Source organism: Cryptotermes secundus, unplaced genomic scaffold (assembly GCF_002891405.2).
Source record: "Cryptotermes secundus unplaced genomic scaffold, Csec_1.0 scaffold364, whole genome shotgun sequence".
NCBI classification, from domain to species: Eukaryota; Metazoa; Arthropoda; class Insecta; order Blattodea; family Kalotermitidae; genus Cryptotermes; species Cryptotermes secundus.
In genome coordinates, this window is record NW_019733841.1 from 528222 (window position 1) to 544063 (window position 15842).

Below are 15842 nucleotides of genomic sequence, written 5' to 3' on the forward strand. Positions count from 1 at the left end.
GTGATGAAAAATTATATGTTAAGTAAATCTATATTTACATACTTGTACACCTACAAAGTTAGGTGGGAGGAAGATTTGCTTAATTATTTTGGAGAATAAATGACTTCAGTAATCAGCATATATGTTTGGAAAACCATTGCTGTCTCTTAGATAATCTTCACATGTGTTTGGAAGACCACTGTTGTGCGTTGGATGATCTTCACATATGTGTGTTTGAAATACCATCATTAATTGTTGAATTCACAAGTCTGGAAATTTACATATTATGTAATGATTCTTGCTTATTTGTAGTACTGTAAGACTTACAGAGAAAGGATATTGGGCATAAAAGCTTTGTTTCATTTTTCTCTATGACTTCTTTATGAAATATTTTTTTGCCAGAAGCAGCGTCATCTGCAGCAACTTTAAGCACAGAGCAAATGACGCTGGAGATGGTTCAAGTTCGTATAGCAACAGGTGTGACCAGAGTGGTTTGAACGGCTGTTGTACTGCGATGTGGAATGTAAATGGAAAAACTACCACATTATCACTTTTCCTGGATAGTCTCTTTCCAAAAACAGAGACACCATATATGCGAACCAGAAGACGAGGAAGAAGACGTAAGAAGATGCTGGATGACCTTGGGGACAGAAGAGGATATTTTTATTTGAAGGATAAAGCTCTAGATCGCATTAAGTGGAGGAGCTGTTTGGAAGAGACTGTGGACCTGTCATCTGACAGATTACTGATGGATGAATGAATGAAGTATTTAGTGCTCATACTGAAGGAAGCATATAAATGCACACAGGTCCTCATGTTGCTTTTGTTCAGTTTTAACCAAAAGTGAAATGTTTTGAGTAACTTTTACTATAACTCACGAATATCATATTTAATGAAAATGAGCTCAGATGTTTTCAAATTCTTTCATGCAAGGATAGGAGTCTTAGTGGATTCCAGAACCAGTCTAGATGCTGTGACTGAAAGAAAACTGTAGTTTCATATTTGTCAACCCCATAGCCTAGTCACTATACTCACTGAGTTCAGCAGGCCTCACTAAAATAGATGTATCCATCGTTTTACAAATGTGCAGTTTATGAATTTTTGCTGTAATGAAGCACGTTGATTTGTACCCGTTCTTCACTTAGCGAATTTCATTTTCGCTACAAGAAATAAGTTATGTTCATAAGTTTTTTGAAAAGGCAGTGAAATACACATACACAACACATGGGGAGGTGGATATTTATAATAAACATTTTTATCTGTAATATTTGTGCATTGAACTTATCATAGATTTTACGCAGCCATTCAGCTTCTATCATGCATTTTATCAACTTTGTAGATGGTAGACCTGCCTGTAAATGAATATCATCTGCTGTTATTGTTGCTATCATGCTGGTATGCAGTCTGTATGTTTTCTACCCATGAAGACATGCAAGTCAGAAGCTTATTCACATGATAATGAAGCTGCATTTTTATATCGCATCATCTACGAGAAAAGAAACATGAATAAAATAATACAATTTTATTTTCAGCAATGAATTTCATAAACCTACAATACTGCCTTAATTTAAAGTTTATTTACTTTTAAAACATAGGTTAAATATATTTGGGGACTTTTCTGGGACTCGTGAATGAGTTGGTGACTTCTTTGCTTAGAGTAATGGGAACATAATTTTAGTTTTATGGATTTTAACCATGCACACTGTTTTCACGGGATGAATTACCTTCTTAAATCGAGGGATACCCATAAATGTTAAGGATTTTACAGCAAATGAGAATGGTTGAACAAAATTATGAGGAATGTCTGTACAAAACGTTGAAGTTTGAGATATCCCATTGACCTGACACTGCCTTCTGTTTGCAGCCGTCACTTAATCCTGTCATGCCAAGGACATCTCCATATCTTTCCATTTGATGATCCACAGTGCTCCTTTGCCATGGAAAGTAGTAAGTATTGAGTAGTCGGTATTTACTGTTGCTTGAATCCCTTCGAAACCTTGTTGTTGTTTCTTTTTTGTTATTGTTATGAGTGTTATTATTTTAATGGCTTCAATAGATATTAGTTGTTTTGTCCTGTTCTTGTGTTATATTCTTCTTAACTATGTAATTGGCCTCTGAGCCAGTGAGTTCAGCACGCTAATAAATAAAGATCTCCCCAGTTCAGTTCTTTGTTTACTACTACTAATACTGCTACTACTACTGCTACTACTACTACAACTACAACTACAACCATCATCACAATCACTGTCACTATTACTGCAGCTGCTGCTGCAGTACTACCACAACCAAACTAGTACTTATTCCAGTAAGGTTGGCTTGCTTAGGTATTACAGGAGCATTTCGAACATCTCCAACAGCTGCACTGGAGTTACTCCTTGGACTCCCCCCACTGCATATACAGTTGGATGCGGAGGCCAAGGCAGGAATTTACCGTCTCCAGTGCTGTGGACAATGGAAACCTAGATCTGATGGTTTCGGCCATGCAGACATGACTCGGGACATGAAAACAGAACCCATATTACAAATGGGGTCTGACGAAATGATACTGAGACATGTATATGAAAAACCCTTCACAGTCAGATTTCCTGAAAGGAGTGAATGGGAAGACGGGTTTCAGCCTGACAGAAAAGGGGGACTGATCTGGTATACAGATGGTTCCAAGACACATAGAGGCACTGGAGCTGGTGTGTACTGCCATGGTACGAGGCGGAAACTTAGTTTCAGCCTTGGGCGGTACATGACAGTATTCCAGGCAGAACTATATGCCATTAAAGCATGTATTATGGAGAATTTAGATAGGAACTATAGAAATAGGAACATCTACATTCTATCTGACAGCCAAGCAGCACTCAAAGCACTTGACAAACACCAGATTAATTCAAAATTGGCCTGGGATTGCCACCAAACCCTCATGGAACTGGCCAAACATAACAGGGTACAACTGATATGGGTACCAGGGCATGAGGGTATTGCTGGAAATGAAGCAGCAGACCAATTAGCTAAAATTGGAGCTGAACACCCGTTCATAGGACCTGAACCAGCCTGCGGCATCTCTGTAGGAGTTGCCAGAAAGGCAATCAGGTACTAGACAAACATACTAACTAACATAAGAAATACTGGGAATCCTTAACTGGACTCAGTCAAGCTAAGAGACTCATACGAGGACTTTCTGATAAAAGAGTGAAGGAACTGTTGAAGCTCAACAGGAAACAGCTACGATGGGTGGTAGGACTACTTACAGGACACTGTCACCTCAAAGGACACCTGTTCAAACTGGGACTAAGTGATAGTCCCACTTGTGAGAGGTGTCAGATAGAAAATGAAACAGCCACACACGTCCTGTGTGAATGTGAGGCTTTAGCTTCTTTAAGACTACGTCACTTTGGTCAGTACTTTATGGAACCAAGTGACTATTTCGACGCCCCCACGTCCAAAATCCTGCGCTTCATCCGAAACGTGGGGTTGCTGAGGGAATAATTAAAAAAGGGGAAGCACAATGGACTTCTGAGGTCTAAGTGCAAGGGCCGAGTAGGCCTACCCCTTCATACATACATACATACATACATACATACATACATACATACTTATTCCAGTGCTGACACTCTTGAGGTACCTTTCTGTAACCAAAGTAAAATTTTAATGCGAGTCAAACATCACAGAAATGAAGGTCGTTCTGCTTTACATATTTATTTACTCAAGCTGCAGTTTCAAGATCTGTAACATTCTCAAGTGAACTGGCCACATTCTGATTCGTATCTGTATAAACTATTCCAGTAGAAGAAGTGGATGATTGTTGTTGTTATGGGGTTGGTTGACTGTTTTAAGTATAAGATCCCCCCTCTGTTGCTGTAATGAAGGAACTGTCAAGTTTCAGTAATTTTTTCGTTGATCTTGAAGCTGCTGCTACTTTTTCTCTTCTGATGACCACTGTTAATAATGCTGTTCAATGTTAATGTCCTCTAAAAAATAGGAGAAATGAACATTAGACAAACTCTTTTGAACTCAATCCTACGTATTTCTAAATCATTTTCTATATGAAACATATTGTGACATGACGGCTGAAAGCTGGAATAGTTGAACATGAAGAGGTGGCTGTTGCTAGGCAACAACATGGTAAACATATTTCTGTGAATAAACACACACAATAGAGGAACTGTTAGAAGCAGTTTTTTCTATTCCTGTCCAGTTCAGTAAATTACTGCTGGCCCTTGCCAGCAAAGACGTTCTTGGTGTCGGGCACCCTCAGGACCCATGACCCCAAGACTGTTTATATGTTTTGAAGTGGTACATCCTCTTTGACAAGAGGAGGGGTTTGTATTTCTGAGTATCTGCCACATTTGCTGCACCGTAATTTCTCACCAGTATACCCACACACATACAGCATCCAGGTAAGGACATTTGTACTTTATGGACACCATACACGGTTTGTCACTTTAATAAGTGAATAATATTTATGTAAGATATAAATAGGACATCTCACAATGCTGGCTTCTGCAGTATGTTATACCTTAACTTATTTTACTACTTTGAACCAGCAGTTAGTCACTTAAACGGTGGTAGACCTGATTACCACCAAGTTTAAGCCTTCATGAGTCCCACAGGACTTGGAACAAAAAATGATCCATCCCTAGGGTATATAATGAGGATTCAGCAGCAGCCCAGTGAGTTCTGAAGGCTCCCGGAGCTGTGAGACCGTAAAATATGACCACGAGTCCCATGGGACTCTGAACCAAGAAACACTGTGCTGGCTAGGGCCAGCAGCAATGTGACAGTCAGTCCAGTATGTCTTGAGTTGCATTGTTAGTAGCCACTACCTAGCAATGACCAGTGAAGAAATAGAAGACTTTTATGTGTGCTGTAGTTGCAGTGATCTCTATAGAGTGTAAAATCAGTGAGCCTGTTACAGTTGTTTGTAGTTACAAGTTATAATTATTCAATAAATCAAATTAACAGTCTAAACCCCGTGTCTAGTCACCAACACGTGATGATATAAAAATCGTGATAGATGAGAAGGAATGGAACACTGTCCAGAGCAGGACCATGAAGCAGACATCAAAGAATAAGAAATTATGTCGATATTTCATCGTCAGAAGATTTGATCGCTGCTTGGTTACACATGTCGACTGAGCTGTAGCTGGTGGTCCAGTTGAGAAGAGGCATAATTGAAATTGTATCCATTATAGAGGGTGTACTCAAATTTAGGAGAAAGGGGGAAAAATGCTTGATTATTGGATAATACAACTATATAGATGTAAATGCTCTTGGGTGCACTAGAGAGGAAATACACGGAAGACTGAGTGGATGTGTTGGTAGGTATCTCTCACATCCTCAACATTTTTAAGTTGTCTTTATATAGCCTTCAGATCAAATAAATTTACCTCTGGCCCTGGGCCTGTATGGTGATACATTAAGTGACTAGGGTGCAAGGGTAATGAGGAGGAGATACATACATACATACATAATTTCACAGATCCATTGTCTGGAAACCGGACTGGATATTGAATTCGTCAGCAAAATGACATTGCAAAATGCAATCTAGTCTCCGCAATCTAGTCTAGATCCGCAGAGATGGTGCCTGATATGAAATGGGACTCCAATATGTTGGTAGGCTAGCTCCCATTATCTCCTCTTGAGGTTTGAGGTGATGTTGGTCAGCCTGTAGATGATACAAATATTCCAGTGGTCCTGGAATGAAGTTTGTGGGAGTGGGTGTGCATTGTGATGGGGTGGGCATGGTTCAGAATTTTTACAATGGATTCTACATGAGAGATTATTTATATCAAAACATTTTCAATTCTAGTAAATCTTAGTTATCTCTGATATATTTGGAGGCCTCTCATAATGTGAGTCACTAAATTGCTTACCCAGCTTGAGCCTAAATCCAGCACTGCATTGCAATAATGTTTATTTTCTGGTTAAATAATATGAAAGCCTAATCTGATTTAATTCATATTCCATCCCAATGTAATGAGGACCTAAAACGCAGTTTTGTTTAAAATCAGTTTCATATGAGCAGACTGCCATCACGTATGTATGGAAGAATGATGAGGACACGCTGCGGAAGTCTCCAAGCCTGACAACACTCAATGCGTACCTCATCTCAAATCGGACTGTGACCTGTCCCACGAAGTCAAGCTGGAGAGGTGAGTGTGTTACTGTTGTGAGTTGACTTATCACTCTGTAGCATGTGCATACAACAGATAGTAGTTTGAACTTCCACATGCCTCAGCTTGCTTCCCGCTTCTGTACAGATATAAGAGAAGACAAATTAACCAATCATGGCAAATCCTCATTCTCTAAAGGTTTTTGTCACTGGTTTATTTGTTACAGTAAATATTATATTAGGCATCATGTCCTATCTGATTTACATTTGAAATAAATAATATTTCAGATACTGGATATGTTTCTATCATCAAGTGTAAGGCTGGGTCCACACGAGTGCACAAAATGTGTCCGTTGTAACGAACGTCATGACGCCCGTTGTAGAAATAAACAAGAGAGGCGAATGCTACCCTTTCTTCTGGCTCCATTGCAGACAGAAACTATGCACCGCATTCTGCAACTGTGTGGTGTCCTCAGCAATGTCCATCATAAAATACGTTCGTTACAACGGATGCATTTTGTGTGCTCATGTGGCCCCAGCCTAAGGGGGCAAAGAATCATACTCAGCCAAGTTTGTTAAAAGGAGCTAGCCTCAGTTACAGGACTTAATATCCTTTCTCTTTCCTTAAGATCCATTTTAATATTACCCTCCTATTTATGCCTGTGTCTCTTAAGTGGTGTCTCTTCTTCAGGTTTTCTGGACTAATATTTTTATTGCATTTCTAATCTCTCTCATACGTTCTGTGTAGCATTATTAATGTTAAAAAATGATTTCTACATGTCTGCAATTGCAACGTTAGTCTTGAATTAAACAAATCAGAAATTACTCATTTAGTTAGTTTTATTTCTAAAAACAGCATGAAAGCGCATTCTGTGAGTCATACTTAAAATTTTTTAACTCATTGAATATATGTGAAGTTTGTTCATCTGAAGCTGGCTGCAAATTGTTGAACCTCTCAGGCAGAGGCAGATATTTCTCCTGTCCTGTCAGTTCTGAGATTCGGATTTGTAGTGAAATCAGAATCAAAAAAGCTTGTACATTGTGTTTACTGTTATTACAAGTCTCCTATCAGAAACATTCTTGAAATAGAATGCTATTTATAGCACTTTGCTTTCTCTGCATTTTAACCAACATCTATACTATTTTGTATTCCATCCAACCTTTTCCTACAATGATACCAGTCCTGTTGTCACCATTACAGTTTTTGCATGATTATACAGCAAAGAAGCCTTTTTTCAGAACAGGAGCCCACAATAAGTCCCATGCCTGTATTGTACATCAATTCTTCTCTCTGTTAAGAATCAGCATATGAACATGTTGGCTCATATAGTAAGTGGGAACTTTAACCGTGTTATTAATATAACAAAGGTTTTCCCGTTATTGCTACTTTCTTGTATTTAGGTATTCCCTTCTTGTACATGATCAGATTGTAGTTATATCTTCCCTTATTCTTATTTGCTCATAGTGGGGGGTGGAGTCCAGTTGTGTCCACTTGGCACTGTGGCCTCGAGCGATTATGATGATGGAGAATTTTGTGGAATGGAGTTTGGCAGGGGAAACCGAAGTACTCGGAGAAAACCTACCCCAGCGCCACTTTGTCAACCACAAATCCCACTTGACCAGACTCGGGTTTGAACCTGGGCCGCTGCAGTGAGAAGCCAGCGACTAACAGCTTGAGCTATGGTGTGGACTTTTTCCCTTATTCTTAGTTGAAGTGAAACCACATATGGACAAAATATTACTTTTTGGAATCTATCCATTGATCTGGTTATCTCTCTGTCCACATTCCAGTTTATTTGGAAAATTAAGACAGAGTTTTGCATATTCATTTCAAGAGTGATGGCTTGTGAGTTTATACAGAGGTGAGGCAAGTACTAATAGAAATAAAAATAATTGATCATGAAAAGTTACAGTTCCATCCAGTGTGACTGGTGAAGATTTTTCTTACTTCAATTATTTATGCCCTTACATGTTTCGGTCTTCGGAGACCATCATCAGAGGGACACCTTTACATCAATACAGTTAGAAGCTACAGTATATAAAGGTATGTGAAGGTGTCCCTCTGAAGACCGAAACATGTAAAGGCATAAATAATTGAAATGAGAGAAATCTTCACCAGTCACACTAGACAGAACTGTTTAACATTTCATGATATTATTAGTATGACGGACCAGAATGAAACAAATAAAAAATAATTGACTTTCTTTAAAATACCTGTAGGACCATGTCCAAATTTTATCACAGAATAGTATTTTTACATATTTTACTTCTAAGTGAATGTCATTTGCCAATGTTTAAATATCACATAAATTTAGTGTTCATGATTGTGCCCTTAGCAATAGGACCAGTAAATACCACAGTAGGATGTTCTACTTATTTTTGGTTAAAAATGCTTTCTGTGTCCAGCAGACAATTTCAGATATACATGGTTTTAAAAGAAAATTTTTGAAATACAAAATATTATATGTAAAAAACTCCGTGGCCTGTAGTCCACAAGCTAACTATACCGACTGAGCAACCGCCACTTGTCAGTGAAATTAGTGCCAACTTTTATGGATAAAGGGTGTCACGTGGTCAGCGCAATGGATCCAACGGGCCTTTAACCTCGGTTTTCTAGACTGTAGCTGATATTTCCTTGAAATAGCTCTTCAGTTATCCTCACAAGGCTGAGTGGTCCCTGTTCCAGACCCACTACTTCCCAGAAAATCTGATAGCGTCGGGAATCGAACCCAGGACCTTTGTATCTGTAGCCAGGAACTCTGACCACTAGACCACAGAGGTGGTCCCAAAATATTATATAAGCATTTAAGAAAATCTGGATAAAATCCTGCTTCACAGATTTACTTTTTTTAATTCTACCAAATATCTGAAAATTTGTCTCAACCAGTTCCCCTGTCTCCACAGTAGGAAGGCTTCAATTGAAATGGGGGTAGCATTTAAGTTTTCAAAGCACTCTTTCAGACTGATCACTTTACAACACACATAATACTTTTGCACTTCAGTACCACCAAGTTTTATTTCTTGAGATGCCTATACCGTATTTTCACCAGAATGGAGTTATGTTCTTCAGAACCCCCTGGTAAAACACTATTTCTTCTCTGAAGGGACCTGAATTGAAGCACTGCATTTGGAAGATGTGCCATTAGCTTATTCTCTCAGACATTGTCACCACCACACAATTTATCACTTCCATATTTTCCATCATATCTCCAGCATTTAAACTACCCTTTACATTAATTGGGGGCGGCGTTTTTTGACAGCCAACTTCTCTTCTGCATCATCATCATCATCAGTAATCTGTCAGACGACAGGTCCACAGTCTCTTCCAGAACAATTCCTCCACTTAATGCGATCTAGAGCTTTCTCCTTCAAATGAGAGTATCCTCTTCTGTCCCCAAGGTCATCCAGCATCTTCTTACGTCTTCTTCCTCGTCTTCTTGTCACTTCTATCCGCCCCTCTATCTTTTCTTAAATAACTTCTTTTAGAAGGCAGTTTCTGTGTAAAACATGACCAATCCAATTAGCCTTCCGTTTTCTTATTTCATGTAGGATATTCCTCTGCTCACTGACTCTAATTAACACTTCTTCATTTCTCACATAATCGGTCCAACTGATCTTCTCCATTCTTCTCCAACACCACATTTCGAAACTTTCCAGATGTTTCTGATCTACTGCCCTAAGTGTCCATGTTTCAGCCCCATACAGAGCTATGCTCCAAATGTAGCATTTCACTAGTTTCTTCTTCAAATTTAAGTCCAATTTGCTGGTAAGAAGATTCTTCTTCTTGCTAAATGCAGCTTTTGCCATGGCAATCCTGGATTTGGAATTTAATTTATACAAGTCTCTTGTTTGGGAGCACATGGTAGCATAGTTGGTAGAGGCACTATGCTACAAGCCAGAAGGTTGTGGGTTCAGGTCCTGATAAGGTGGATTTTTTTCAATTTACCTAATTCTTCCAGCCGCACTGTGGCCCTGGGGTCAACTCAGCCTCTAACAGAAATTAGTACCAGGAATCTTCCTGGGAAGTAAAGGGCGGCCGACACGTATGGCTGACAACCTTACTGCCATCTGTGAGCCGATGGTCTAGATAATGTGGGATCCTAAACGTCTCACAAACCTATGAGCCTCCATGGCCTGTTACAAGGAGAGCTTTACTTTTTTTACCTTTAAGTTTCTTGCTTACTTATTTCACTCAAATAGCATTTGCAATGTTCTGTTATGAGGAACCACTAGAACTTGTTAATGCACATACAGGTTCTTATGCTTTGCACTAATGTTCATAGATCTGTGCTTACAGTTAATAACTGTTAAATAGCATTTTCCAGGCATTAGATACATGTATTAATGCATTTTATTAAACTTCTTTACACTCAACAAGAAATTGCTGCATCATGTATTGTATAATGAATAATTCAGCAGGTGAAATTATTCTGTAGACATTGCTGCAACTGTTAAACGACATAAAAAGACAAATCCATCATTCATGTATCTGTTGATAGCCACATACTAGTCCACCTGTATAAAGATATTCCTGATAACATGGATTTTGAAATTACAAGCGAGGCATAGTATGTCAAGACCCAGGAGCAGTAAGAAATTCCTTGACAAGGTAAATGTAATGAAAGACATAAAACTGTTTATTGTACTACACAGTCTGTCAACGTTGCAAAAAATTGTTCCTTCTTTCTACCACCTTCACTTTTGACACAACATGTTTCTGCCCTAAATGGCCATCTTCAGGTGTCTTACTATGCTAAAACTGCTACACTGCAGTAATATTGTCCATTTGTTGCATACGTGACTGCATGCTTTATTATGCAAAATGTCATACTTGTATTCAATTGGAATGCGCTAAAATAGCACACGCTTTAGTACACTTAATTTAAATAAATAAAATTTGTTATATTTTTTTAATTAAAATTTCCTTTAGATTTTGTAAAATTCTTATTACACTATGCATGGGGTGTCATCCACTTGTTTTGATCTGTATCCTTTACTTCAGATATTTTATTGTGGCAGTGTGTTTTACTATTCGTAAGCCCACTGTTGTGTTATGTCTGCAATCTGTAATTTTGCCCCTTGCTTGTGCATTGTTCCCTCTAGCAGTGTGTGGTGTTGCCTTCACTGCAGGATTGCAAAATCCAAAAAGCTGGCAGTCCTGAGTTACATGCACCATTGTCAGAACCATTTAGAATCTTCCAGACTGAAGGCTATTGAAAATGGTGCTAAGATGAATATTTGGAGCTCTGAGGAGAAAGTAACAAGGGGATGGAAAAGGCACTGTACAGGATGATGGGATTCCCATAATTTTTACTCCACAAGAAATATTACTAGGATGATTACGGCAAGGAAGAGCTCATGGGTTGGACACATAGCACTCTCAGAACTGATGAGAAATACATACAAAACTGGCAATGCTCAGCTTCTTATCTTGCTCGATTTTTGTGAAGTTGACAATCGAAAGAAATACGTAAACAGTTGAGAAGACTTCAGGTTTCCACAAATATTCCATGCAAGGGGTATGTTACACGTTATAAATGCTCAAAGAAGATAAACGCTTTAGTGATGACAATGAAATTGACATATTCAATACTTTATAATTTAATACTTAGACACACACATGTTATTACAGGCTACTGTTAACAGGAAAAGCATGAAAGTTTGGGTATTAAATTATGACAAGAACAAATATGATACATACATTAAACATTCAGACACTCAACACAAACAGAGAAATCTATGGTGTACAAAATAATATGACCCAGTTGCAAGGGATTCTGATTTAGTGCAATGTATTATGCTACGGGCGGTGCCAGCCCACCTCCTGAGGCCAACTGAATATAAGCTCTGCATCACTGGGATTAGAAGATTGTGACATGGTGCCAGAATGTCACACAGTTGTTCCTTTCTGCTTGAAAGCAGCACGCATCAAGTTCACTTCAATAGGGTCTCTGGGTCTGCATGGAGGACACAGGGTCTGCAGCCACCGTGACCGGACATCTCCTTCTGCCAGTAAACACTTTCCCGCTGTGATGCAAGAGTAGAGGTGCTGCTGTGGTAGTGGTGTTGACAGAAGCCAGTGGTTAGCCAGCACGGAGAGACGGACTGAAGCAACAAGCTGAATCATCATTTCTGCAAGCCATTATGAGATATAGTGAGGTGAGAATACAACAGATATTTAAGGCTGTAGTTAATTCTAGACTGTGTAGAATACTGAAAGTGTTGCAATTATTTGTAGATATGAATATCAGATGTCCAGTACATTCAATGCTCATACCAAACCCCATGTCTAGACAGTAATACATGAAGATATTGACATTAACCTTAAAGAAACAGGGTGTGAGGATGTGGACTGGGTTCTGCTGGATCAAGTTAGCTATAAGTAGTGGGCTCATATACAGAATTTCGTATGTGCACTTTATTGTTTTATGTGGCTTGTTTTACGATGCCATCAGGATTTCAGACTGTAGGTTATAGGGTCAAGTGATTTGAATGACTAATGAATTATCAATTGGAAAGGATTAGGAAGTAAACAGTCTTTTCTCTGATCAAGATACTGTCATGGCATTTGCCTATAAGGACTGAGAAAAAATATGAAATACTTCAGTCTGGACAGCTGGTGTCGAGGTGGAGTTTTGAACCCAACACCTCCAACATACAGGTTTAGAGCGTTCTGGCTGCACGAGTCTGCTCCGTCTGTTCTCATTCTTGATTACAACCAATGCATTGCTTTCATAACATTATTTCGGTTTGGATATATTTTTGCTTAACCGTTTTACCTAGGTTACAGCGCGACTTCCGTTTCTTGTTTAACTGTACTGTCGGACCGACTCTAAAGGGTTGTAATGATGGCGCGTAGCATTCGGGATTTCTGAAATTGTTAGCCTACTACCTTGTTTTTAAAAGATAAAAGTAGTTGTATGAGGTCACCTTGCTGTGTGTCTGTATGTGTACCCCCCCACCCTATTAACTTTTTAATGGCTCAGCCAGTCTTGTATGAAACTTAGTACATATATCCTGCCACCTGAATCGGTTTCAACGGTGCAATTCATGAATCCTTCACACCAGTAATACCAACATTAGAGCCTCTGAAATATCTGAGACCAAACCTTAATATTTCTTGAAGACGTATATGAGTCTTCTCGAAACTTCAAAAGTATGTCATGTCTTACGAAGCAATCTCAGCTACGTACAACATCATAAATCCTCACATCATTAATACCAACATTTCAGTTTCTCAGAGTTCTGAGAAGAACCCTTAATATTATTGTATTGTATTGTATTGGAGAGGGTGGGGTTTCCCCATGCACTTAGACCAACTGTTGGTCCATTGTGCGTCCCCCTATGATATTCTACCAGTCTCAATTCCCTACCAATACTGGTGCGTGCCATGAGTCCCGACTCAGCCAGCGAGTTTGGCCTCTACTGGGTCAGCGGTACTCGATGCTTCCCCCATCTACTAGAGGCGTTAGAGACTACTGTTGGGCGCGAAATGTCCTGAATTTGGCTCAGTGGTCCCCTTGAGACATGAGGTTCTTTTACGTGCTGTAAAGCTATGACATGGGACCCACGGCTTAAAGTCCCTCCTGGAGGACTTGTTCCCTGTATTTTTCCGCCCTTAAAAATTCCACGACCTCTGCCGAGTTTGAACCTGCGTACTTTGAGTCACGAGGTGAGAACGTTACCCCTAGACTACGGAGGCCGCTAACCCTTAATATTTCTCTAACGTCTGGACCAATCTTCATGAAACTTGGTGCATGTATATATCATACCATCTGAAGCCATCTCAATAGCTTACATTATATACGAGTATATCTGTCTTGACATAATCAGTATATGTATGTATAAAATTTGTATAAAAAAGAAAACTTTATGAATTGTGTTGTTCGCCTGGAATTACGGATGTGATTTAACGAAGGAGATTTAAGAGGGTCGCACATACAGCGTATTCAGGTAAAACAAATTGATAAGGGATTTCATATGTGAAACTAGCCCCTGGTGTTCAGCTGTGTTGGGCACAGTCATGAATTCTCGGCTTCCATAAATGTGGGAACGTTTCTTGTCAGCTTCCCAAGAAGGAGCCTGTGCACTGCAATTAATGTGTATAGAAATAGAATGACCGGAAGAAACAGACATGGTAGAATAATAGGCATATTTCCTTAGAATCATAGGTAATCAACTTTTCTGATATTTTTGTACTTATGATCCAATTTTGAGAATTGGTAATTACAGTTAATTAATATGGTACATTAGCCAGGAATGCTCACTAGTAGAGGTATGCAGAGTGATTCGTCTCCACCTGTCTGCTCTTACACTCTATCACAGATATGAGTCATTCCTATAGTTGAGTTTGATCTCTAGCTTTCAGGTTCTCATGTGCCTTCAGAATAATCTGACAAAATTTGTTTTTATTTCTCAGTTCTCAGATATAAGTGATGACTATGGACAACATGCAGCAAACAAAGAAGGAAAGTCCGGAGGATGGATTTCATTTCTTCCTCCTGAATGTACAGAAGAAGGTGCAAGAAAGGGGCACTGCCTTCATCAGTGAGATGGCAGCCTTGTGGGAGCACATGAAACCGGAGGAGAGATGGGCGTATGAGGAACAGGCCCGAAACAAGGAGCACAGTCTGAGCCATGTGGATTCTAAGAATGACTTTTGGCCACAGAGGAGATACTGCGCATGGCTTGAGTGACTGCTGAACAGGGCTAACGGACAGACCAGGATGACACAGGAGATAGAAGAAACAGTGCGCGTGCTCAAACACCAGAACTCACTGAAAACCCACCTGTTCCATCTGGTGCACGTCAACTACTACTGCAAGGATAGCAGTGGCAGGTACCTGGGCTGTGAAATTGCTCTTGCTGAATTCAGTTTTGTGGACGGTGTTAGGAAGTCTTTGCATACATTCATTAACCCCAATCAGATTCCTCTTGGCTATGCTTATCTGGAAACTAAACCTGCAACAGGAATTCATTTGATTGCATTGCCTGCAGATGATTTTGGGAGTGAGTCAGATCATCTGGAAATGCTTGGCAACATCAGATTATTTCTAATGGGAGAGGACGGAGACAAAACAAACCTCCTGCATTTGTATATGCGACCAGGAGATATCAAAGCGGTTGAAAGCGTTTTGTGGCAACTGAATGAGCGCCCTGGTCTGCACATGAATGCAGGAAGAGACAGCTTCTGCATATACTCTGTCTGCAAACTGTTTCACAAACTCCAGAATACAAGCATGGGTGTTCCAAGTGAAGTAATCTTGCCTTCCAGCTTCTTGGATGAACATGATCTGATTAACCCGTTGCCGTGGTTCGTCGTGTATGATTCGTCAGGGATTTAAATCGTCTGGGGGGGTTCGACGTGTATGTTTCGTTCAGCTGCACACCTATGTTATAACGCCCATAATAATTGATGGTTTTGCTGTAGATTGTTAGATTTTTCGCTGGCCTGTTGTCAGTAGAACAGAGTATAAATAAGACACGACTTTATCTGTGCCAAGTCATCGTTACATATGCCTGTCTTGCAGCAAAGTTCCTGTGGTTCTGGCGAGCGGTTTCTAGCTGTACTGTTATGAAAGCGTGTTTTCTTTGCTTTGAAGATATAAACAGAAGAGACCTGATGTTTACTGTTGTATATGATATCATATTACCCTGAGCTGGCCACATTGACACACTCAACTGGAATTCTTAGAATAGGGTTGTCCAGAAATTTATTCTCGCATGATCCATTGATTTCGCACAGTACAAAGGCCCAGTT

At 39.6% G+C, this 15842-nt stretch overlaps 2 protein-coding genes across 13 annotated transcripts in view; both read left to right on the plus strand.

Annotated features, from left to right (window-relative positions):
• LOC111868237 (glutamate-gated chloride channel) overlaps positions 1–15842 on the plus strand; it is a 331426-nt gene that overhangs the window by 267955 nt on the left and 47629 nt on the right. For all 12 annotated transcript variants that reach the window (XM_023858697.2, XM_033752961.1, XM_033752962.1 and 9 more), the window contains 2 exons: positions 1844–1926; positions 5982–6122. In XM_023858697.2, coding sequence (XP_023714465.1) covers positions 1844–1926; positions 5982–6122 — 224 coding nt within the window. The remainder of the gene's footprint in view (positions 1–1843; positions 1927–5981; positions 6123–15842) is intronic.
• LOC117282609 (protein maelstrom homolog) overlaps positions 14734–15842 on the plus strand; it is a 2228-nt gene continuing 1119 nt past the window's right edge. Inside the window, exon 1 of the mRNA XM_033752971.1 lies at positions 14734–15379. Coding sequence (XP_033608862.1) covers positions 14809–15379 — 571 coding nt within the window. The 5' untranslated portion in view covers positions 14734–14808. The remainder of the gene's footprint in view (positions 15380–15842) is intronic.